General features: G+C 39.2%; 1 protein-coding gene across 1 annotated transcript in view; it reads left to right on the top strand.

The window, feature by feature from the left end:
• The window catches only part of poln (polymerase (DNA directed) nu), a 121183-nt gene that overhangs the window by 92484 nt on the left and 2293 nt on the right, over window positions 1-26406 (top strand). The window contains 3 exon segments of the mRNA XM_066720952.1: window positions 1747-1864; window positions 12533-12615; window positions 19566-19697. Of these exon segments, the coding sequence (XP_066577049.1) occupies window positions 1747-1864; window positions 12533-12615; window positions 19566-19697 (333 nt within the window).

Genomic DNA, 26406 nt, shown 5'->3' with positions numbered 1-26406 from the left:
GGAGTAGCACCGCCAGAGCCCTACAAAATGACCTCCAGCAGGCTACTGGTGTGCATGTTTCTGACCAAGAGGGTGGTATGTTGGCCCGATGTCCTCTAGTGGGACTTGTGCTCACAGCCCAGCACCATGCAACTCGATTGGCATCCGCCAGAGGACGCCAGAATTGGCAGGTCCGCCATTGGCACCCCGTTCTCTTCACAGATGAGAGCAGGTTCACACTGAGCACATGTGACAGACGTGAAAGAGTCTGGAGACGCCGTGGTGAACGTTATGGTGCCTGCAACATCATCCAGCATGACCGGTTTGACGGTGGGTCAGAGATGGTCTGGGGTGGCATATCCTTGGAGGGTCGCACAGACCTCCACATGCTAGCCAACATACCCTGACTGCTGTTAGGTACCGGGATTAAATCCTCAGTCCCATCGTCGACCTTACGCTGGTGCAGTGGGCCCTGGGTTCCTCCTGGTGCAGGACAATGCCCGGCCTCATGTGGCCAGAGTGTGTAGGCAGTTCCTGGATGACGAAGGCATTGATGCCATTGACTGGCCCTCATGTTACCCAGACCTGAATCCAATTGAGAACCTTTGGGACGTTATGTATCGGTGCATCCGACGCCACCAAGTAGCGCCACAGACTGTCCAGGAGCTCACTGATGCCCTGATCCAGGTCTGGGAGGAGATCCCCCAGGACACCATCCCCCGTCTCATCAGGAGCATGCTCAGACATTGTCGCGAGTGCATACAGGCACGTGGGGGCCATACACACTACTGAGTCACATTGTGAGTTGCCATGATGAAATTCACACAAGTTGGAACAGTCTATGATTTCAATTGTTTACTTTGATTTTCGGTGTGAGTTTGAATCCAGACCTCAATCGTTTGGTGATTTTGATTTCCATTGACCGTTGTTACGTAATTTTGTTCTCAACGAATTACACAATGTACAGTAAAGATTTTGATCTTTAATATATTTCATTCATCAAGATCCAATGTGTGATTTGAGCAGTGTATTTGTTGTTAAGGACAATGGTGTCTGCTGATTTGTATTCCATCTGAGCTCATTGAACCCAATAACTGTCTTGGGATAACTTCTTTCCCCCTTGGCAGTTGTTTTTAGCTCTTTAACATGTGGAGACAACAGCTGGAATGAAAACCACCAGACACAGGACCAGAGATGGGAATCAGTGGTTTAGGGGCTTGTCTTGAACTGTGCCAGAATGATGGGCCAAAGTCAATCTAATTTCGACAATCTACATTAACATAATTTTATGCCAGCATGGGCTATTTGGTCACCAAAACCTTTTTTGCCCAATTTGGCATGCATTCCTTATATCACTGATGCTACAATATTTGAACACCATCAGACACAATGTTGATTTATGAAAATGTCACCCCTGTCCTCCTGAGGTGATCTTCTACTGACCAGAATTGATTCTCCCATGCTTTCCAAATGTATTTCTGAAAATAGCATATGATTATAGTCTTGAGTGATATGTTAATACTACTTGAACCCCTTTGAAAACATACAGTGCATTCATTTAGCTAGTCTATGAGTGCAGAAATTAATTAATAGATATCTGGAGTCCTGTGAAAGTGAGAAAATAGGTGTTAGTAACACTTTGCAGCAATAGTTTCTGTAAGCAAATCTAAAGTTTCAGTGTCACAGACAGCAGTGAACTACGAGTGTGCCGTCGCCAGTATGTAACCCTGAGAGAACTGTCTTCCTGATGTCTGTTTCATCTGGCAGACTTCTCCCAGGTGGAGCTCCGCCTCTTGGCTCACCTGTCCTCGGACCCCGAACTCCTCCGTCTCTTCCAGGAGCCCCTTGCCACAGCAGATGTCTTCACCATGCTGGCTGCACAGTGGTAAGATCCCCTTCTAGCACCTTCTTGAAGGTTGAATGACACTTATAAAAGTTGGCTGTGGTATGCTACAGTTAGAGCACAGTAATGTGTAGTAAAGCAGAGTTTAATCATGCTCAAAGATGGGTAAAGGACAGAGGTATAATATAGTCAAGCATTACAGAAAAATTGAACCCATGGCATAGCAAGCTAATCAATATATTTTGACTGAGGTAAATGTACAGTAATTCCATTAAGTCTTTGTAGACCAGATTTACACAAACCTATTGGAGCCACAAAATGTATGAAAACAAATGTCATCTTGCGTGCAATTGTTTAAATATAGTTTTCAATCTTGATTCAGGCTGATAGAATATTCAATCAATAACTCAGTATGGACTCTCCAAATGCAAATTGAAAATGATGTGACCAACCTTGTACCATGTACATGGAATTTGCATATCCTGTATTGAAGAAGGTATCCGTTCAATTTCCTTTAACACTTTAATGTCATGTTTTTAATGACATCTTGAACTGCCATTCCCGGCTTGCAAGAACTGTTTCTGTTTCTCTTGTCAAATGCTCTGCCTTCTTCACAGTTGGTAAGCCAATAGCTGATGAATACCTCACTTCATCCAAACAGCAAGTTGCATTAGTTTCCAGATTCTGTATCAAAGCCTTATTGTCTGGTTCTGTGGATGCACACAATGCAGTATTCACTGGATGGGAGTCTATGAAGACTGACATGACTGAAGTGTAATTTTATTCCAAAACGCTCAGGTCTGTTGTAACAGCATTGTTTCCCACTTAATGTAGGAGATATTTTCTGCAGCCAGCATTTCGTCTAGTTTCCCTCAGATTTCTTTGCTCCTGCAAGAGAAAACGATAAAGTCCCATTACATTCTTCCTCCACCCTTTTTTCCGTCCTTCCATCCACCATTCACTGGGCTGGTGAAATAATACCTCTCTGAGATAAGTACCTTTGATGCTGAAGTATAGGTATTCATTTTTCATTTTTTAACTTTTATTAAACTGCTGCAGTCCTCATCACAGTTTGTTTAAAAGGCTGCCCGAAAGCACACTATGTATCTGAATCTGTTGTGGCTTGATCATGTGACCTGGGATGCTGGTTGCAGAACATGTTAAATTAGATGATTAAATATTGGAACCACAAAAACCTTCAAGTACTAATTTGTCAGTTTCTAATTTGAGTCATTGTATTTCATTAATTTGTATCTAGTCCTAAATATATTATCTGACCACCTGTACTTTGTATTATTATTATTATTATTATTAATATTATTATAGGAAGTTAGTGCATTTTTGGAATGTGCATTTAAGGTTGAAAGATATATAGTCCAGAAGGGTAGGGTTCAGGTGTTACAGGTGCAGTCTCAACAGATGCACTGACGAGGCACTAGAAAGTGGTCAGATACTGTCCAGTCCTGATTAATCTGCATTAAAATATCACTTATCTTGTTTTTTTATATCTTAAGTAGTAAAATATTAGTGTGTGATCTGTACACTCTTATGGGCAATCTTGGTTATGTTGTTGACAATTCGGGGGTTTGCACATTATCATGCTGAAGTTCAACTGCAAGTCATTGTTTTGTCAATGAAGGCATTTCAGACACAGCATAGCAACAGTCTTCCTAACCCCTGGGCATCTCCAATTTGTGTAAGAAACTAGATTCTTGTCTGTGTAGGAGAGGAAAAATGCTTGATCTAATGTAGACACCCAAGCAACTTAGTTTAGTCCCTTTGTTTTCTGTTGCTGTCAGTTTTGCCAAAGGAGCACATAGTACTTATCTCTGTCCTAAAAGGAATTAATGTTTCTGTTGGTGCCAAATATAGCTCTTTTGTAAATAGGAGGTGTCTAATGTGTGCAACATATACAGAATGCTTTGGACTCTTAAGCACCAGTACACAGGATGAGAATTGCACATTTTTATAATCAGGTACGCATCATATATATACATGTATATAATATATATATTTTAAACATGTAAATGAGGTAGCAAGTCAAAAGATCTCTGCAGACTGTATTTAAAGAAGCACTATAGAGTGATTGCCAGTGTTTGTTTTCATAACCCATGTCCCTTGTACATTTTTTCACCTTCTGCAGCCCTGTTCTGTGCCCTGTGTTGAATGATTTATAATTACGCCTCTGGTGTCTCTCTCTTGCAGCATATTTTGAATTAGTCTGACAGCATACCGCTCAAATGGAGCTGTCAAGCATGGTTTCCACCAGAGGGCGCTCTTAGTGCATTAGGTGATGCTTTCTTGTTTCAAGGATAAAGCAGATTAAGTCAAAGCACATACCAACCCTTCAGCTAATAATTCCACACATGGGGGCGTCATTCTATTTGTCAGGGGCTTCCCGAGTCACAATCGGGTGTTGGTTTTGGACTCTGTGATTGGCAGCTGTGAAATATTTATTTAATATACATGTTAAAAAAAGCATTCAAACCTGAACCTTCAGACATGCAAATACAGGGTGTGGAGACAAATTAGGAAATTGAGATTAATGTAATGACCATAATTCTGCTGTTTTTGATGAAGGGTGTATTAATCTTGTTTTAATCTGGGTGGAAAATGAAAATGTACAGTCACATTCTTTATCTTTCTTTAAGTGAGTTCATAGTGTCTTTCCCTGAGGTTTATTTATTTATTCATTCATTATTAGTGTGTGTAGCTGGACACAGCCATAAGACCTTTAAATTACAGTCTTTGACCCCTAATGTAAGATTCCTCAGTCATACTCGAAGGTACTTCCTGTGTTCATGCAGCTCTGATGTCAGTTCAGGAATAAAGCTGCACGTTTATACACTGCATATGTGCAGCTGTGTTGCTATGACTACTTCTGCTGCAACAACTAGAAGAAACCATACATTTCAACCGTTTTTGTGTTAATGCCCCTAGGCCAACACACTGCAGATTAGTCACTTTTCTGGACAAGGAACAGGTTATTTTCAGCTTGGATAGCAAGATAATATGATAGTACCAGTACATTTGTAAGTAATTTGTTTCAGGCAAACATTTACATCCATAATTATATTTCTGTGTCTACATGAAATATACTTAAATGTAAATTAATATATTTCCATGTTTCTTTTTAACTGTTATTGTTTTGGATATAGCAATACGTTTATCACATATACTGTCATCATGTTTTGATTGATTGTGTTTGTTTCTAGAGGAGTTTTTTATTAAGTGATATGTCTTATTAATACTGGACAAAGCCTGCTGGACACATCTGTGTTGTACTCCATTACCATTGACAATTAAATATATATAATAATGAAAAGTTAGTAACCATAGCAAAGCTCATTTTGGCAATTTGCAGATCATTCTAGATTTAAGTTATATTCTGTGTGTGTTAACCAGTTTGTTTTTAAGAAGAAAAAAGAGCATAGACTAATCAGGGAATTCAAAATCCCATTTTAATTACATTCATTTTGACTAAATATTAAAAATTAATACCTGAAAACATTCTCAGTACTCACTGAGGTGTTGAAATGTGAGCTATTTGCTGTGTGTTATGAAGCATTATGTTTGAGGTGGCATCCAACCAATGTTTCTTTCTGTTGGCATTTGCCCACAGAGAAATTGGTGTCCCAATTGGCGTCTCCTGCATCATAATTTAGTGTACGTATCAGACCTGACAGGGCATTGTGAATAGAAACTGGGTTCAGATCTACTGTACCATTTGCTGCTGCTTTTCAGACTCTTATGTTAAAGTGAAGTCAGCCCCTAGCATCTACTGAGTAGCACAGCCAACTGCAGTTTGATCAGTCATTCAATACACCAGTCAGTGCATTAATGGAACTGATTTTATCATATGAAGAGCCAGTACACATAGAGCCCTGAGGAACACCTTCTTTAGCAGGGTTTGTGGCAGACCCACAGCCTGCAAGATGAATCAGGAGCCAGGCATCCCTCCAAGCTAGTGCTGATGGTCAGTACCCAATGCTTTATATGAGAGAGACCAATGTTTTTACTGAGCCGATAGGAGGAGGAGCAGGTGGTGGTGCTGATGGTGTCCAAGTACTGCTGCTAAATTCAGCAGTATCAGAGACGGGGCCCCCCATCCCCACTAAGCAGTAGATCACTGAGTGTCTTCACTGCTTGTACTGGAGTGGTTGACAGGGATTGTGTTTCTCTGCATGATGTCAGCACTGCCTGGTAAAGAGCTTGGCAAGGGACTAATAGAGTACTGGCATGCCTCCCTGATCCTGTCCATTGAGTTTTGTCACCCTAAATGACCCATTCTGAAAACTGAGGACACATTGCTGCTTAGCGATCCATTACAGAGGTCACTCGTTCAGTTCTGGGAAATCTGATGGCTGAGGGCTGGGTGCTCGGTGTTTGTTCCACATTATCTCTAAATGACTGAGCTCACCTGCTTAACTGTTCAGAATGGAAGGTTTCCAAGCCAGTGATCTGAGGAAGAGCCATCTATACAACCTGCTGGATTGGGCTTCTCCTGTTATAGAGAGAATGTAGATTTACCATCAAAGGGAATAATGCATCAATGGTTCTTGATGAGATTTTAGTCATGAGTAATGCCTCTTCAGTACAGGTTTGAGGGTCTAAGGTGGACTAAGTTAAACCAAATGGGATTAGTTGACTCTCACAACAAAAGTTGACCAGGGGAAGGGTGAAGGGTGGTTGAGATAGATTGCAGTATGATTAATGATGGAAATGTGGTCGATTATAGCTGCCTCGCCTACTAATTCAAAAGAGATCAGTTTCATTTTTTTTTTTTTTTTAATAACTATACTCTCAAATAGTCCTGTACAAAGTTGTGCATAGCTTTGTTCTACTATAACCAGGGAAGCTTCCACATCAAAGAATAATACACAATTGAGTCATGACCATAAGAGACTCCATTAGAGTTTAGCATTTTCAGCAAAGCAGATCTCAAACGAACAAAGCACAGATGAGGTAGAAAAAGAGCTGCAGTTCCACAAAGGTTGCTACAATAATTAGGCTATAGCATTAAACTGTTTCAGACTCTCAAGTGGCAGCAAGCAGTGGTTTGTGAACCCTTTGATGTCTAAGCCAATTTAAAGCCAGTTTAAGTCAGTTTCTATTTCCTTACATTCTTATCTCTATATCGTGGGAGTGACTGTAGAGGTGCCCCATTGTACTGGATCACACGGTTACTTTTGCATCATAGGCTAATACCCTAGGCTGTAGGCTGAAAACACCATTTTAATTTTCCCATTGACCTAAACTGAATCTGAATATAACCCTGTAATGATGGAAGGCTGGACAGAGGCCACCTGCTTCTCAAATCAGCTGGAGATCCAGATGTTTCACCATCTGTCTTAAGCACCTGAACACTGTATATAGAAACAGATCTAAAGCCTTCTATAGGTCAGGCACATTTTTATGGTTCTTGGCTTCTGAATGTAGAGTAATGGCTTGAGTGTTATAGTATCTCCCCACTATTACCAAAGTACGTGGGGACAGAGAGTTAGAGTTTGTCTGAGCTGCCTGTCAATTGCAGCCTCTAAAATGAAAAGCCATATAATTGCAATTAGGTTTATCTGTGCGCTTGTCTTCACAATTACGGAAGTGAAAATTGCAGATACAATTGTGAAGACAGCCACGACGCAGCGTTGATGCTGGGTAGTTTTGATATTGCTCATGTTAATCAGTACATGTTAGCCTAACACAGCAAGAAAGGTGACATGAGTGAAAATACTTTGGTTTTGCGAAGCTGAGTCACTAAGACTGAAACGTTTTACAGAGACAGCCTTGAAAAGACGAGTAAACGTGACAGACGTCCCCCAAAAAAGTTTTAAATCCGAAGCAACGATTTTTTTTCTTTTGGCACAGATTTATTTGTATAAAGGTGTAAAAATAGCTTTAATAAACTTTTAATGCACACTCGCAAGAATTTAGAGGATTGAGTAAAAGTTACAGTTAATCTGCCTTAAGAGGAGTTTCTTGAGGAGTACTTGATAGTGCCCTCAGTTTCCTGGCTGCACTATACGATGTACAAGAAGGAGCAATATTAATTTAACTGCTGAATAATAGAAAAGTCTACTTTACGCTACAGGTCAAATGTTATGAATCACAAAATGTCTTTGAGAGAGAATGGATAAAGACTGTATTCATCTTTCTTCACACTGATCTTACATCCCTCAACAGAGAATTATCTTCTCTTTAAAATACAAAATATAGGGGATTTCTGGGGAAGCTCATCTGGTAAACTATAGCTCATTGAGTCCTCTTTGATGTTGGGTATTGATCAATAACGTACATCCCATATAAATGTGTTATCTATGAGTTATGTATTTATCTGCACACACGATTCATACTCGTAGTAGTAAAGAAACATTATATATTTCATTTAATTTAATTTGATCATGTATGGGTTAAATCTGACCAAATCTCTGCACAGTAGCCAGAATTATAAGCATGTTGCTATGACAAAAATAAAAAGAATAAGTGGCAGTTGATTGCAGGCATTAAATGCAAAATGTCATAATGACTGCCAATGGTTTACTGCTCGCATTGGTCTAAAATCTAAATCAAGCCAAACCCGTAATGCATTTTGAAAGAAAACATGTTATTGGTTTGGCCCAGAATATGCATTGAAGAAAAAGTTTAAATGCAGTTGCTTTGGCAACAATAACCATAGAAATTAAACCTATGCAAAAAGACTGTGGAATGTACAGTAATCACGTTTAAAAGCTAAAAGAAAGGCCATAATTAACTGATGGCACAGTGGATGTGATCTCAGACTTACCTCTCCCAGAGAGTGACAGCAGAGGCCAAGGAAAAAAACAAAGATTGGCGTCAAGGACTTTATTTTGATATTGCTGACTGAATTCCTTTTGTATTACTGTAGCTGTTCTGTATATCACCTTGCCACTGCAAGTCACTAATGGATTACAGAAGGAAGCTACATACACTTACATTCTAAATGCTTGATTGCCTCCTTTGACATTTTCAGGATAACAATGCCTGTTTTAGACAGACTTTCAGAAAGCACCTACAGTTTCTTGAATGTTTGGAGGGAGAAAAAAAGCTTCAAGCCATGTGAAAGAGGAAGATAAATATATGCATGTTCAAAGACAACAATTAGTACTGATCTGTACAGGAATAATGCCATTTAATTTCACATAATTTGCAAAGCAGAGGTATTTGAGTTCATAGCAGGGAATGTTGTTTTGAAGGGGACATCGTACTTCAAGCAAGTGTTAAAAAAATGATCAAATAAAGCTCATTGGCTGGTAATTTAGTTTGCTGGAGATTAAGAGAGAGATGATTCTTGACAGATTATCCCTGACAGTGCGCTCTTTACTTACTCCTTCTTATTGCATTCATTATCCGGCTCAAAGACAATTTTAATGCTAATTATATTTGGCAATGCACAAAGGGCTTAGCCTGTCTCTCAAAAACCTGCACTGATTCTCTAATCTGGCCATTTTCAACTTCTAATAACTTTGTTCATTACCATATGTGACTGGTTCCTAGGACAGCTCCTGGGGAGGTTCAGGTGAAACACATTACAGGTGGAGCAGCAGGATTAATCCTCAGTGGAAACTGGAGTTTTTGGTGATGATGCTACTTTGGTAAAAAATATATAATAAAAGATCCCCATTTTTAGGTATTGTAGTATTCACCATATACAGTTCATGTGTTCAGACACAGAGTGTGGCCTCAGTGTATTGTCAGATGCAGAGCAGGTCTGTATGCATCTCTCCCTCTGCCGTTACTGAGGTGAATCATGTTAATGTAGCAGGTTGGGTCTGTGACTCAAAATCATTTATTTATATTCCAGTTCCCATAGTGCTCTCTGGGAGCAAGATAAGCTATTGGATAAAATGGGTTTCCTCTCAGGACTGCCTGAGACAAAATAAATAAAACATTTAAAAGAGCACCATTACTTTGCAGACACATGCTTTGTGCTTTTCAAATCCCAGTAGTCTCCATCAGTCAGGACATAACTCCAAGTCAGGGGTCTCAGTCACTGCCCTGGCCTGGTTCCCCCTGTCTCATGTGAACTGTGAAGAATGGATCCTCCCTGTGAGCTAAGGTCATACACTGCTTTTACTGTAGCTACTTACGATATCAGTGATGAAAAATTGTAATCATTTTTTGGGGGATCTACTTTGTAGTTTTATCCTTTGAAATCCAGTTAATGATGGTAGTATGACAGCTGAGTCACTAGAGACGCATAAGTAATGGACAAGTATAACAAGTAATTGACTTGTTATATTCTACCGCCCATACAGGACTGTGTGTGTCTGTCTGTGTCTGTGTGTGTGTCTGCTCAATGATGTGCTGAGTGTGACGTTGAGTTCAGACGGGGCATGCCAGGCTGGCAGTGGAGGGCAGGAGGGGTGATGTCAGGCGCTGCGCACGGCTCACTATCCTCAGGTTCACCCCATTGTGTAAGGCAACAGGACGGCTTCAGAGCAACAGCTCTCGAAAGCCTCCACTGGTGCAGTGCAGCGTCTGTGCTCAGAGGCAGTCTGATGCTGATGTGAGGGTACAGTTTCCCATTGGCCACAGACTGTCTGTGTGTCTGGGTGTCGCTTCGCAGTGGCATCACAGCGGTGCCTGCAGTTCTGCGAGCGTGATGAACCAGCCATGTGAACTCCTGCGCATCTGGGGCTTCTCTTGCATAACTGCTAGCAAGTTCGTGTCAGCCACAGCTTATTCTTGGAATGAAGTTTACAAATACCAGCAACATTACAACAATATTGTACACAATATTTACAATAATATTGTTCAAAAAGTCTTTGTCCAGAAACTAGAACGCCAAAAAACTACATCTTTTTTTTTGTAATGTCTACAGCAAGACTCCAGTCCATATAATCCTAGCCAGTTGTGATCTTGCAATTGCCTTCAGAATTCATTGTGGAGGCAGGAAGTCCATCTGAAATTGAGCAATACTACTAATAATACTAGTAATAAACTACTACAAGAAAACACTATTGCACTGCTTTTTGTTTCATTTTGTTCTGATGAGGACAGAAGGTTGCAAGCCCCAATGCTTTCAAAATGTACGTAAACCTGTCTCATGAGTATCTGTATTTAAATTAGTGTTGACTCACCCAAGTCTACAGGGGCCCAAGTACTGTAAGCTGAATTGGCATCTTTTAATCAGTAACAGATTAAGACCTGAGGGGAAATGGTTATTTTGGCAGTTGCAGTAAATCATTTTAATGTAAATGTGGGGCTGGAATGAAATTTAGATCCTTGTAGGACTGTGTGTAGATTACCCCTGTGTATCCCTTCAAGAGCTAGTAGTAACACATCTACCAAGATTTGGAATTGGTCTATTAAAGGAAATCTACCGGAAAAATAGAATGGAAAGGTTTCCCTCAGCTGGCCCCAAGGCTGTTTTTGGTGAATACATAATTACAGTGTAGTTTTCGTGCAGATCTCTGGGATGTAATGGAAATGTTTGGGATGGGATGTGGATGTTATTTTAACAAGCTATATTGTCCGATACGTTTGTAACTGAAACACAAAGGCACTCTGACCACTCAGTAATACACTCTACACTGACACTCCGAGACAAGATTTGAAAAGTTGAAAAGGAAACCTTCTCAAAAGCATCAGTGCAGCCGGGTGTTTTTTTTTTTTATTTGTTTCTATGAAAGCTGTATAGCTTGGGGTGCTGTGTGTTATCTATTAACCTAGTATACCCATTTCAAAGTCGTGTCTGGAGACTGTTGTCCTTAAAGACATAAAACGTCACCCCAAGAATGCCAGGACACATTAACACTCTCCCCTTGTGAGTTTTGTTCTTTTAACAGAGATGCATCGACTGCAGGAGGGCTTTAACCCTAGTATGTCGGCATGGGTTTTGAGGATAACAAAGTATATGAGAAGTCATAAAATATTTGGCATGCTTAGCTTGTTCTTCAAATTCGATGTATTAAAGACTGAAAGGCAAACTGCCCTGTCAAGTCAGTGTCCATGTCAGTGTCTGACATGTACTAATGGAATTTCATTCTCGGAGGGAACTGGGGTAAGTTCAGCTCAACCAGACCACAGCCTTCTGCCAGTGCTGTGAGTTCAGGGCATGCAAGTCATACACTGCGTGAACGATAAGGAAGTAAATTAACATGATGCAGTAATACCATACTGTTAAATGCTATTTCAAGTTCAATATTTGAGTACTTTGAAATAAATAATAATAATAATAATAATAATAATAATAATAATAATATTGTAAACAGTTACCATAAGGTAAGCAGCATCAATTTTAGAATATTATGTATTCATTTATTTATTTTCCTACACAAGTATGTAAACAATAATATCTTCTTCCTGGTTAATAATAATATATATTAACTGCACTGTTCACTTAGGATGATAAGTGCTGATAGCATCAACTGTTGTCTTTAAGGATGTATTAATTAATGTATTACTGTTTAATGTGCAAATTTAAAAACATGTCCAGTCTATATGTTCATTCTAGGCCTAGATGTTTTACATTTATATTTGATCTACCTGACAACACACTGCACACCCTTGCAGTCGTGAGGTTTGTAAAGCACAAAAGCATTGGGAGCTGCTCTTTAAAGATCTGTTTTCAAAGCAGTCTGTGTAAAACTTTTCCCTGCATTACTGGCATAAAAGCAATTATTGGTTGTTCCAGGGGGTCATATTAAATCTCCAAAAAGTATAAATGCCCTGCTTTTTCTCTGATTGCAGGAAAGGGATTCCAGAAGGCAAACTGAAGCTGGAGGACAGAGAGCAGGCAAAGCGCATTGTGTATTCTGTAGTGTACGGTGCAGGTAAGACCAACTGCATCACTGTACACGGGTATCATGTGATTCACAACAGTGTTAGGGAAATTACCCAGTTTTGAAAGTCATACAGTGGCTCAGTCATTGTTTCTGTGTGTTGTTCTTAAAAAAAAAAAAAAAAAAAAAAAAAAAAAAAAACATGGCATTATTTGTAAAATATAGGATGTTGCTCTGTGTATTATTTTTAGTATTCAAAAGTTACATATTTTCATTTATTTGAACAAAAAAGTGATTGCACACTTGCATTGCTTCTGTTAAATCTTTGTTACCATTTATCAAGGGTATGAATAAAGTTGTCAGCCACTGTATAGCTCATAATTTAATGGGAATACATCTTTGGTTGATTTGTATGGCTCATCATTATTGTTTTGTGTGGTTCAATGTATTATTTGTCACATCTTGTGGTCAGTCAATGTCATCTGCCTGTGAAAAATGTGGAGCTGGTTGTGTGGTAATCCACAAATTTAAATATATTAATGTGTGGCCTACAGTGAATAACAGAGTGGGTGGGACTCCTTGTAGTCTCATGTTTCTGTAGTTACTCTGCTCAGATTGCACACCATTATACTGACTCTATGCTATATTATATAGTGCATCTTACCCAAAGGGCCAGGCAATGCATTTTCATTTATAAACAAATGTCCAGTTCAACGACACCTTGCGGTTACAAAGTATTGTATACGATCCACAAGAATAGACTGAAAGACAATGTTTTAGTGTATCCACGCCATAATCAGGGCATCATAATGTACACATCAAATCAAAACTTCGAAATTCACACCAATCATAACAACTCCAAGCCCACTTCTCATTTTCAGATTTCCTTTGGAAGACAGTGACAGGCTTGCAATTTGCTGTTAGCAGGGAGGTTAAACCAATGATCTGTTCCAGCCCTTTAAATTAACTTCAAGATTCATGAACCTTGTTTTTATTTTATTTTAGCTTCTATTGTAGAATTAGCAGAACATTTCCCAATTTCTTGCAGAGGAATCTTTATTCCAGGTATTAATCTTGGAAGCAGCACATGGGCATTAGCTTTAGAATGTAAAGCAGAATGTGGGAGGGACTGCAATGACTGCACTGCACTGCGTGTATTGCTGCAGTGATCCTCCCATCAGCTTCCAATAGGTGACAGCTTCCAGCTCAGCAGCTCACTGCGGTACTGCCTCCTGTTGTAGTTCCGCTTGTGGTAATCACTCCTGTTTACACTAAATAACAAACCCACAATTTCACATTTCATTCATATTTTTGGGGAGATAAAAAAAACTGCCAGAGGGAGCTGAGTGTGGACGAAGGAGGAGGATGGATGGAAGTAGTTCTTTGCACGCTAGCGACTCCTGTGGCTTCTCAAGGGTCTGCAACCATGTTCATTGTTACATCTGCATCAAATCTTCCATTCAATGGCAGTGGGTTTTCTTGGTATGAAGTGCAACATATTGGAGATGACTTTGATAGCGTACGGTTCTGAGGATTTATCACATCTCTCCTAGAGAAGCATGGAAGAGGTAACTGTGAGAAAACTGTGAGCCACGCTGAGAAAATGAGGATTCCAAGTTGGGGAGAAAAGGGGGAGAACCACTAGAGATTCTAAGTGTACTTTACTAAAATAATAATAAAACAATGATACTGTTTCATTCCCAAATGTTCCATTCTTGGGAAACTCATTTAAAAAGCCTGAGAAAGAATGTTTTCACTTGTTATGGCTTTTTGTTCTTTTAAACAAATTCTACTGCAATTGGTCTTGACCTTTTAAGCTTACTAATTGCTGCTTGCAGTAGCCCTTTTTTCCATTTACTAAATGGATACAATTGTAAATGAAGGTCAAGGCCATCACACTGCCTGCTGCGTTTAATGGGTCTCTGGAACTATGACCTTAAATACCAAATGAGTTAGTCATGCATTTTCTGCTTCATAAATGCTTTACTCTGTCTCTCTCTCTCCCTTCTTAGCACTTCAGATCTCATTTGGGGTTCTTTGTCACATTTTGTCTTGGCACTAGATCTTTTTTTCTATTTGTCACTTTTTTACAAGCAATAAAGTATCTTGACTCATTCCAACATATTATGCTATCACTGGCAAAGGCATAAAGAAACAAATTCCTATTTTAGAACTGGCCCGTTTTAATTATGGAGGTCAACGTGAGTTAGACATGGCTGCTAACAGTTCAGTCTTGGCTGCCTCAGGATGACCCTGCCCTCCCTGCATACTGACCTGAGAAATAGATCTGCACATTCACAAGAAGTTACACTTCAAGATAAGTTCTCATTAACTCTAACTCCTGGCCCCTTTGAGTAAATTAACTGTATGAATTATTTATTTGCATAAATAAGTAATCAAAAGTAGAATGGTCAACTCGGAAAAGTTAATTGTTTGGCAGAGGCAATGTACAAGAAGAAACGCATGACTGTTACAATGAATAAAGAATAGCAATTTAATTTAAACAGCAGTTCCAATGCAAACTTGGGCTTATTTGCTGATGACTTTGCTCTGGCTGTGAAGCACTGCATGTCTGTCTGTGTAATTATAGAGCTGCTATGTTGTGCTGTTCCAGGAAGCTGCTCAGCATTCTGCAAGTGTAGGTGAATCTCGGTGAAACACAGTGAAGTGAAGCTTTCATTCACATTTTAAACTATAACTATTGTAGGAAATATATCAGGCAAACATGGAATACATTGTCATTGTTTTATATTAGATTAACTAAATATTCTCTAAATATATGGCAAATAAATACAAATTAAATGTATGTGAAATACATAACATAACATAGCAAATGCAGATGCCTCCAAACAGGTGTACTGCATGATACAATTAAGCAATTAATATCCTAACAGTGCTTGTGTGGGACACCAAGAGAACGGTACAGGCTTGACTGCTTGACCCTGGGTCTGGCGGCTCTGTTTTGCTGTGGGGGGCATTTTCCAGGCATGGTTTGGGTCCAGTTGTCCCCTTAGAGGGATGGGTCACTGCAAATCATGACAAAGTTATTCTGAGTGATCACTTTATCCTATGGTGAAACATTTATATCCTGATGGGAGTGGTCTCTTCCAGGATGACCTCACTGAATGGTCTGATGAGTATGAAAATGATGTGAATCATATGCTATGGCCTTCGCAGTCACCTATGGGAGATTCTGGACCGACGAATGTGCTCTCCACCACCATCATCAAAACCCCAAATGAGGGAATATCTTTTGGAAGAATGGTGTTCATCCCTCCAGTAGAGTCCAGAGACTCGTAGAATCTGTGCCAAGAGCATTGAAGCTGTTCTGGTGGCTCGTGGTGCCCAACACCTTACTGAGACACTTTATGTTGGTTTTTCCTTTAATTTGTGACCCGTCTGTATATGTAGGTGAATCTCAGTGAAACACACACTTCACTCCTCATTTTGTACACACATACCTTTTCGTAACTGAGTGTACCCCATTTCAATTACCTATATCATGGGTTTTCAAACCAGTCCTGGAGTACCCCTTGCCCTGCTGGTTTTTGTTCCAACCTAGGTCTTAATTACTTAACTGAATTGTATATTGCTTTGTTAGGTCAATTAAGGATTCAATTAACCAATTAAGACCTCAGTTGTAACAAAAACCAGCAGGGCAGGGGGTACTCCAGGACCGGTTTGAAAAACACTGACCTATATTGATGCATCACATTAGAACCAAGTTAAGTCCTCGGTTGCTGGTTTGCATTAAAACGTGTCGAAGAATACAGTTCTTCTAGTGCAGTTCAATTCATAAGCAGCATCAGCCATATTACCAGTATGCATGGTTTTGCCGAAAATTTTAATTTTGGGACAAAGGTAAGCGACGGTGTGATTTTTTTTTTTTTTTTTTTTTGCTATTTCAGGGTATTTGGGTCTATGTGAAGGAAATGATTCAGAGGAAGATAAATCAGTTTTCCCACTATGCAGTTACTGAACTGAATATATATCACTTCCATCTAGTCTTGCCTGAATACATCCCTCAGACCATACCTATAGCATTTACTTTATTGCTTCAGTGGAGCTTATGAGCCCCGCTTGTAAGCCAATTAGTAATGAGACAGAAATGACTGAGTGATTGGTTGCACACAAATATACTGAGCACCTTCTGCAGTAAGACACACATAAAATGATCATGCATTTACAAACCAGACTGAATTAATAATAACTGTACTCTGTACTCGCTCTGTTCAAGATAACCCAGTACAGTTGTGGTCTTCCCTTTGTAACAGAACTGTGTGTGTGTGTGTGTGTGTGTGTATCAATTTTATAAAGACCAAAAGGTGAACCTGTAACCACATTTAGGCTGTGTATTGCAAGGCCTTTGATGAATATGTTTGTTTCATATAAGAGTACCTTGCTGGGACCTCCTGTGGAAGTATTTTGGGGCAAGTCTGAGAACTCTTCCTGGTCACTGTTCGGATGCCTGAAACATTGGCATCACAACACAACATTGCAGTACCAGCATATTGTATTACCTCAATAAGAGCTTGAGAGCTAGTTGATCTTACAGGGGAAAATTGAGGGAGGGACAATTATCACTGAGGCCTGTACATGCAGGCTGATTCTCATATTAAATTTGCATTGGATCTTTTTCCTGCCTTGTGGGAAGCACACACAAAACCTGGAGTTGAAGGCAGTGAGTGAGTGCAGCCAGTGGAGAAGCTTGTTAACCTTGGTAAGAATCCTCGCAGGTTAGCGAGCCTATTTCTATGGTTACAGAATACTCAATTAAAGAGAGCACTGCAAAGACAATTAAAGGAGATGGGCTCACAGTGGTGTTTGCCATGGCAACTGACTCAAGTGGGTCAAAGATAGTAAATAAAGAGCAGAGAACTGCCCAATTGAGCAGAGGGAAACAAAAGAGTCAGGGAGAAGTGTGAGAGCAAATAAGTAAATGGGGGTGAATAGGGGAAAGGGGAAACAGTTGCCGTTGTCTTTGCGAGTGACTTCAGACAGCAGGAATGTGGTGACATATTCCCATTAGCATTCAAAAGACAGGACTGGGGCATTACATCTCTGCCGAAGACAGCCAGGCTGCAGGTCGTGGGGCTGTTGTAAGACACTGAGAAAGCCAGCAGACTGGAAAACATTTGAACAAGCAGGGACAGAAATGCAGCACCATCTTCTGTTATGGCTGAGTGGGCAAAACGACTAGCCTTCTCAACCCCATCATCGCTGAGGATGTAAATGGGACTGACACAGGCAAGGCCAGCAAGATCTTGGGAGCATGGGAGTCCTTAGAGGAGAGGGGTTTGCTCTATCTTCCATTAAAGTGGATGACAAGCTACAAATTCCTTTCCAATAAGTACTAAAAATAACTATAATGCACTGTGTGTGTATTGTTAGGTGTCTGTTTTGATCATTTTTGATTTTAATTTTACTCCTGTGATTTGTGGGTTTGCTTTGTGCAGAATACACAGGACATAATGATGAATCAATAAGATGTTTGTTTAGTAAAATACTGCAGAGAAACAGGGAACAGAGGATCATAGAGGACCCCAGACTCAGTGACTCAGTGCATCTTCCAATAGTTTGGTTTACTCTGCTCCCTACCATCAGCCTCCTCTCTGTGTTATTTCTTATTTCACTGTCTCCAGTGGCTCAGACTCATTGTCCTGGTGGCCTCAGCAGCAGCCTGCAATGAGCCATTTCTGTTCTCTGTCCCTACTGCGTCCCAGCCCATCCTGTCACATGACATCAGCATAAAGGGCTGTGCAATAGATACAGTTTGTCTGACCCAGTACAGCACTGAAGAGCTCCCTGCAGTCAACATGGTTTCGACTGGCAGAGCCATGATATGCCCTTAAGGTGTGGAAACAGTCTGACTCCGTGTTTATGGCAGAGAAATAATTCAGAAAACTCATAGCCTTTGTTTTATTTAATGGCTTTTGTTGCAGTGCTATTCCCAATGTTAAACCTCAGCCTTGTGCCATTCATTAGTTTTGTTTTGGGATTATTCAGAAAAATTATTGATCTTCCTCCATTAGGATAATACATTGTTGTTCTGGGAAGCCTATTTTTTTTTACTATGTTTGTACATCATATTTATGCCTTATCATGAGGCAAAATGACATTGAGATGGAACTCAGCGTTTTGGAACTAAGCATTTCCATTTTTCATGCTCCAAGCTGAAAAGTGATCTTCCAGAATCAATAAACATAACTACATGCCCCCCCCCCATTCCAAACTGTGTTCTGCCTTTATTATACGGCTAGGGGAGGAGGGTGGAAATCTGCATTACAATCGAACATGTAAATACAATGTATATCTTCTGAAATAATTAAACTGCTGGTGTTTTTCTGGTGATGCAATCTCTCTGAACTCCAGATCTGATTCTAGTTGTTGCTGTCTATATTTTGTGGTAACCTTGTCTGCTGTGTTCAGGTAACCTTCAGAGGCTTTAATTTCCTTTTTTTTTCTTAGTAGACAGTAATTCTATACATTACATCCCTGCCCGGGAGCTCATTTACAAAACTTTATGAAAAGACTGTGATACCTCATTCCGATTTTTAACCACTTTAAGCACAAAAATATCATCCCATTTAAATGTAATAGAACAGTAAATGGTTGCATGAGGGTTTAAGAGCAAAGAGTATGTCCACCTTTGGCAGCTGTCACAAACAGCATAAGTGATGCGTGCAGTCATACATTGTCCATGCAGTCCTGTCTTCAGAATATTTTCTCCTTTACGCAGCTTTGTGGGGTCTCGTCCAATCCACCCCACAGGGCTGCTTTGGAGACGGCTGGGTGGGTGGATTGGAATTAAGCTGCGACTCAAGTCTGGCCAGGGCAATTATTCTTTACCAAGAAGGAGCACTGTACTACTTGACATTAACTACCTTTTCTGTGGAATCCACACTGCCTGCTTCACCAACACAGCACATGTGAAAATAAAGTTATTTCCCAGTGTGCACAATGCTGGTACATTTAGATGTGTGCTTTTGTATTTTATTCAGGCAAAGAACGCCTTTCTGAGATCCTAGGACTCACAGCAGAGCAGGCCAGCCAGTTTGTGGAAAGCTTTCTACAGAAATACAAAGAAGTGCGGACATTTACCCAGAAAACCATCCAGCAGTGCCAAAAACACGGTAACCCCTTTACAATGCCCCATCTTCAGTGAGTTCTTAAATATTCAAAACAAATATGTGGATATTTACTGTTACATACATCTCCTTTTCCTCCTTTCTCTGTATATCACTTATTGTCTGCTCTGTTTTTCAAATTCTGGATCCGAGCTTGACGAACATTAAATGGAAATAATGCTACACAGGATATAAAAGCAAGTGGCAGTTTGAGCTGAGTCATAATTTTTGTTTATTTATTTGTTATAGGTTGCCATAAGACATAAAAGTGGTCTCTGAACAGCTCACAGTGCCCCAGCAGGGTCAGTCCAGCCTCGACTCACTGCTCCTGCTGAGATCTAACACTGATAAAGACATTGTAACAAGGGACCACAGCAAGTCACCTTTCACAGCCCTGTGCTTGTATGAGTGTCTGGGCATTTAGAAAGACACTGAAGCTGCTCATTTCCAGATCCAAACATTAGTACAGTAAGCAGCCTTTGCACAGCCCGTCCAGATCAGTATTTGCTGATATCTGGGTATATATAGATTCCTTACGTTTACCATTGTATTTCAGTCAAGCTCTATAAATAGTCACATTCCCTTACCAGCAATCATCTGCTTTCAACATCTTGGATGTCTGCCCTCACCAAAATAAGAGTACAGCACAATTTGCACACACATTGCACCTGTTCCACGATATGTAAATGATAAAAGTGTTCATACAAACCAATAATGTTAAAGTCCTACTTGTCACCAGTTGCAAGCAATTACATTTTCAAGAGCATCACAAAATTAATCTAATCGGTACTTTAGTTAATAATTGACTTGATATCCTTGCTAATGTTTCAGATATCGACTTTAATTGTAACCAGAAGAAACCCTGTCATTTATAAAAAAATTAGTTTCATTTGACTCAGGCAGCAGTTCAGCTGAATTGGTGACATAGATTAGGGACCACTTAAATGTAGTTGTGAAATAATGTTTATTGAGCACCAGCTCAATACGCAAACAATGTTGTGAAGCAATCGAGGAGGTGCCATTAAAGCAGCACTGTGATTAAGTGAAGCCTCCTTAATTGAAACTGTTTAAAAAGAATGCATGTACACACTGGATCAGAAGGACAGGGGACACTGACCATGGCCCACCACTGGCTCTGTGTTAATCAGGGAAAACATTTATGTAAATCCAATTGGCTAAAATGTGCTTGCTTTTGGCATTAAAGGACTTATAGCAGAACCAAATGTGCTAGGACTGAAGGCTCTCATACAGTCCACACAAATTTTACACTAAGTGCACAATCAGATAGTTGCTATTCAGCCACAGGTTTGTAAAACTTTATATCTGAAGAGCACAATATTTGGCCATTGTTGACAACAGATTTATAGCTAGATACCAGGACCATGGTTCACAAATCGATAGACAGTTTATTTCACCCTGTCAGAGACTGGGCAAACATCAGCCTTTATTTATCGCAGCTTGCTGGTGATTTTAATTTAAATTGAAGTAGACTGCCAGAATAAAATTCTTGTCTAAAAGAAAACATAATAAAACTTACATCCAATGCTTCTTCAGAGAGTGTGCGAAAGGGAGATGTTTAAAAAAATTATAATACTCTAAAGTTATTTTTCAAGACCTTTAGGAGCTTTTATCAGGCATTAGTGTGACTTGGGTTTCATGTGAGTTGTGAGTTCTCATCTTCCATCACAGTGGTGATTTAGTTTTTAAATGCAGCTGCTGAGCCCAAGAGGTGTTTATATCCCTTAACAACAATACTGAAATGAAAGTCTAGGAATGGAGGTGTTTTCCATATCTATCTATCACCTCCAAAATTATTGGCACCCTTGATGAGCGAAAAAGGCTGTTTAAAATAGCACAGGTAATGTGGAATATATTGTATGACTGATTCAAGAGAATCAACCAAAATTACAATTTTCTCAAATTATACATTTATTTCCCATTTATGTCACAATTATTGTCACCCTTGTTTTCAGTACTTTGTGCTCCCTCCCCTTGCAAGGATTACAGCACTGAGCCTATAATTTTCTTATGAGGTTGGAGAACACATTGAAAGGGATACAGAATCTTTCCAGATGCTTGATTAAAAATAATAGAATTAAAACCACAGATTTTTTGTGGTCAATTAACCAGTCTTTGTGGATTGTGATGTGTGCTTGGGGTCATTGTGTTTGCTGGAAGATCCACTTGCTAAGTTTCAACCTCCTGGAAGAAGTTTCCAGGTTTTTGGCTAAAATATCCTGGTACTTGTTAGAGTTCATGATGCCATTGACCTCAACAAGGGCCCCAGGACCAGTGGAAGCAAAACAGACGCATAACATCAAAAATCCACTACCACATTTTACAAAAGGTACAAGGTTATTTTCTGCATACACATCCTTCTTTTAATGCCAAACCCACTCTGGCGTGTGTGGCCAAAGAGCTCTATTTTTGTCTCATGTGACCATAGCACCCAGTTCCAATCCGTGCCAATGCCGTTTAGCAATTTCCTTGCATTTGTATTTGTTGGTTGCTTTCCATAAAGGCTTTTTTATGGCAATCCTTCTAAATTGTAGCTATGAAGACTTGGTCACCCCAAGAAGAAACCAAGTTCTGTAATTTTCCAACTGTGGCCCTTGGATTCTTCTTTGTCTCCTGAACCATCTTCTTCACTGTGCATGGGTGCAAGATGGACTTGCTTCCTCTACCTGGCATGTTTACCACTGTTCCACTGTCTTGTAACGTAATCATTGCCCTAATAGTGGTAAAAGGTATATTTCTTTTATATCAATTTGTTTGTATCCAGTTGTCTGATTTATGAAGGTCAACAACCATTTGTATCTTTTCATTTATGAGTTCTTCGCCTTTCCCTATGGTGATGGATAACAAATGGATTTTACATTCGTGTTACATCGTTTTCATACCCCATTGAAACAGGAAGCCATGGAAGGAACAAATACAGTTTCTTAAGACTGAGATGTACTTAAACAGAAGTAAATTATTAATGCAGCCTTAATTTTATTTTATTCATAAGACTCTTTAGGGGTGCCAATTTAATATGACACATATATTTTTGAGTAAATATTTATTACTTGTTCAAAATAATTTTCTCTGAGCAATTGTATTAGTAAAAAAATATATTTTTCCCATATCTTTGAGCATAAAGTATAGCTTATTACCTGTGTTGTTTTACACAGCCTTGTTTGTTCATTTTTATCAAGGGTGCCAATAATAAGGTGACTGTATATAAATAGATAGAGATTTTAATTAGAAATGTTTCAAACCCCGAAGCATAAGCCCCTTGAATGTAATTATTGACCAATGTGGGAATTTGTATATGGTCTATATTGTTCATGTGTTAACAAATAGGTCTGTAATTACTATACATCAACATTTTAACTGACAAGCTGAATCGCTATAGGTTTTTGTTTTTGTTTTTGGACATGGTTAGATAGGTTACTAGGTTAGATTCAATGTATTGTAACTATCGTGATGTTCTGTTGTTTTTTGTCTATGACTCAGATTGTCAGCATCTGCACCCACATTACCAGTTGGGGGTGGTTCTTTGCTTTATAACGTGTCACAGTTAGTTATCTGATATAGCATACCTAATACACCATTTGAGTTGATAAATCTGTATCAGTTAATGATCAGGGATTTATTATAAAGTAATTCAAGTGACCAGCTCATGTTCTGGCACCAAACAGGGGGGGGTATACCCATGTACAGGGTTCCTTCATGGGGAGGGAAGTCATGGGGGGGATAAAAAAGGTCATGGAAAGTCATGGAAAAGTCATGGAAAATGACCAAAACATTTTAAGTCATGGGAAATCGCTACACATATACACAGTCAAACCCATTTACAATATACATGGGATATAATGTATACTCTGATACAAAGTAACAGTTTCATGGTTGAATAAAATTGTAATAAATCCTGTTTAAATTTTCCTTTTAATATGTACTCTGTAATACATGTGGTTATTATGAACGTCAAGGCACACAGTGGTCTGTGCTGATATTATGTACACAGGGATTTCCAAGTCTTGGGAGAGTTTGTGTTAAACGCATATTAATGTTAAGCACAACTCCTATAACCATATTGCAACACAAAGAAGCTTGGTGCATTCACAACACACAGACTTTCCTTATTCTGCGCAAATTCTCAGGATCATTGGTTGTGTTCTTGTACTACAAATTTACATTATTCTAAACAGAAACTGACCATTCAGCCAGTAAATTCACAGTATTTGTGTAGATTCTGAGCAGAATGACGTAAATCCATGTACGCGATCGTGACTAAATTGGTCAGGATCTTGCCAGAATGATGATCGCCCTTTTATGTGAAATAAAGCTAATAGTAAAAGTTAATCACACACACATCCAACTTACTTAGTTGGTGCAAGGTACAAAAAAATCCATATAAAGCAAAAAAGAAATACCCGCACACTTACCACAGCTCCAATGCACAAATAAAATGTATTTATGTAACCCTTGAGGAGTTTGGATTTTACTGATTTATACCCATTTTAAAACACATTTAATATTATTTTCAGTTTCTTATCAGTAATTATTTATTTTTATTATTATTATTTATTGGTGAAAATAATTATTTATAATTTTTTCTGAAAGAAAGAAAAAATAATCAAAAGCTTTCAAGTTTATAACAAAGCAGTCGTCTAAAAGCAGCATACGGGAAAGGATTACTGTAGGCCCCTACTGAACTGACTATTTGTATATATTGTAATGTTTGAATGTATGTTTTTATTAATTTAGCTGATTTATAGTAGTTTATATTCAAGGCAATTCAGAACTACTGCTAAAATTAAATTACATACTGTTAATGTTGTTTTGTATAGTTTCTACTGTAATTAACATGTATACTACATATACATTGATCAGATAGTACTAGGTTTAATTTTGCATTTACATCTTTGTGTAGTCTTTATTAGTTGATGGTAGCATGTTTTATTTAAGTGGGAGGATTGGATAGCTGTAAGGGGAGGAGGAGGCCGTTAGGACAAAAGCTGATTGTGTAAACAAATACATAATTTAGTCGTGGGAAATCCAAAAATGATCTTGGAAAAGTCATGTGGGAAAAAAAATCTGATTTCCATGGGAACCCGGCATGTATGTATTATTCCCAAAATAGCTTGAGCTCCTGTTGTTGAACTGAACTTGTGTTTATCTGCACTACTAGTACTCTAATTGATATGTGCGAGTTATGAAAACTGCTGGGGACGCACACTCTGAATCTTTTTGTCCTTGATCCTTCCCCAGTGTGCAACCTCGAAACCAGCTACTTAACGCTGACATAAAAAGTGCAACACAAACATGAGCCTTGAAAGCTTCCACTGGTGCTTGTATGTGCGTCAATGCATGTTGCTGCACACGTGTACCTAGTTTAAACATGCCACTTTGCATAACAACACAGCACTGTGCATTGCTCAGTTCAGCTGTTTGACAGAGAATAAATGAGAGCATTCCTTGAGTTCCGAATGCTTTAGAAAAGAGCCATGGCTTTCATTCCAGGATTTCTATGCAATTATTTTCCCCCCGGAAGAGTATAGATATACATATGGCCCAAGGTCACTTGATAACTTTATGCTGGCTGACTCTGCTTTTAAAAGGGGATTTAGGTGTAAAGCCATGTCCCATTGTGAACGCCTGGAATGCACTGTTTTAGAGCTTCGTGCTCCCCCCCCCGCCCAACTATTTGAAAATGCACTGTACAGCCATTTGGTGGAACTTTGTGTTTGTTTGTCTGTTTAAAGTGGTACAGTGTGTGCCGGTTAGGAAGTGATGGTAATGAGGCATGTGCTCCATTCCTTTACTGCCTGTCCTTTGTGTTTCTACTGCCAGGTATGCTCTAATAATAACTAATTTTGTATTAAAGTATTTATTCTACAGTAGGTATGATTAGGATATCTTCAATGGAGTATAAGAAATAAGGTTAAATAATTTTTTTAATAAATGAGTATTAAAATGGTTAAAGAGTTACTACAGGTATATGAAATCAGCTGTTCATTTTTAACATGATAAAGGGAAAAAATCCATTGAGACTCTGATGCCCTTTTGCCTCTGCCCAAGTTCCCTAGAAGAAAACAGCCTCACTCTTTCATAAGCCAGCCATTTGCACGGCCAGGAACAAAAATCTTTGTCCTCTGTAATTTCACATTACATACTCCAAAGCTTATGGCTACCATGATTTTTTTTAATTCAGGAAAAGTAAAATGAACCTTTTTTATATATATATAATACAAGTTGATAGCAATGCCAATGTGAATTTTGCACAATTGCTGACACTTGGCCACTGTCTCTAGCGCTGGCCTTATCAGGAGTTTCCAGCCATTCTCAATTTGCTGCTGCTTAATGCTGCAGAGATGGTGTTGTTGCTATGCACAGACTGAACAAGATAACTACTGATGGAGGGGAAAAGATGGGAAAACTATGCCTGAGTTTACCGAGGCCCAGTGATGATAAAACACAAATCTACAATGCCAACCACCTCAGCTCATCTGAAGCAAGAAACACTGATGATTAAATTGAAGCTAAGCTGTCCTTCTCAATTCTACATAGTGTTATTCACCAGACCTGAATGAAAAGCACTTGAGTGATCATTTTACACTGATGCATGCCTGTGTTTGTTCCTTGCTTCAGTCTCCATGTTGCACAGATGTATAGCAATCTCCACAGACGGGAATTGAAAGGAGTATATATTTACTTTTGCCACCTTTCT

This window comes from Amia ocellicauda, chromosome 13 (genome assembly GCF_036373705.1).
Source record: "Amia ocellicauda isolate fAmiCal2 chromosome 13, fAmiCal2.hap1, whole genome shotgun sequence".
Taxonomy (NCBI): domain Eukaryota; kingdom Metazoa; phylum Chordata; class Actinopteri; order Amiiformes; family Amiidae; genus Amia; species Amia ocellicauda.
The sequence above is the reverse complement of the archived record's forward strand: the minus strand, read 5'-3'. Positions and strand labels throughout refer to the sequence as shown.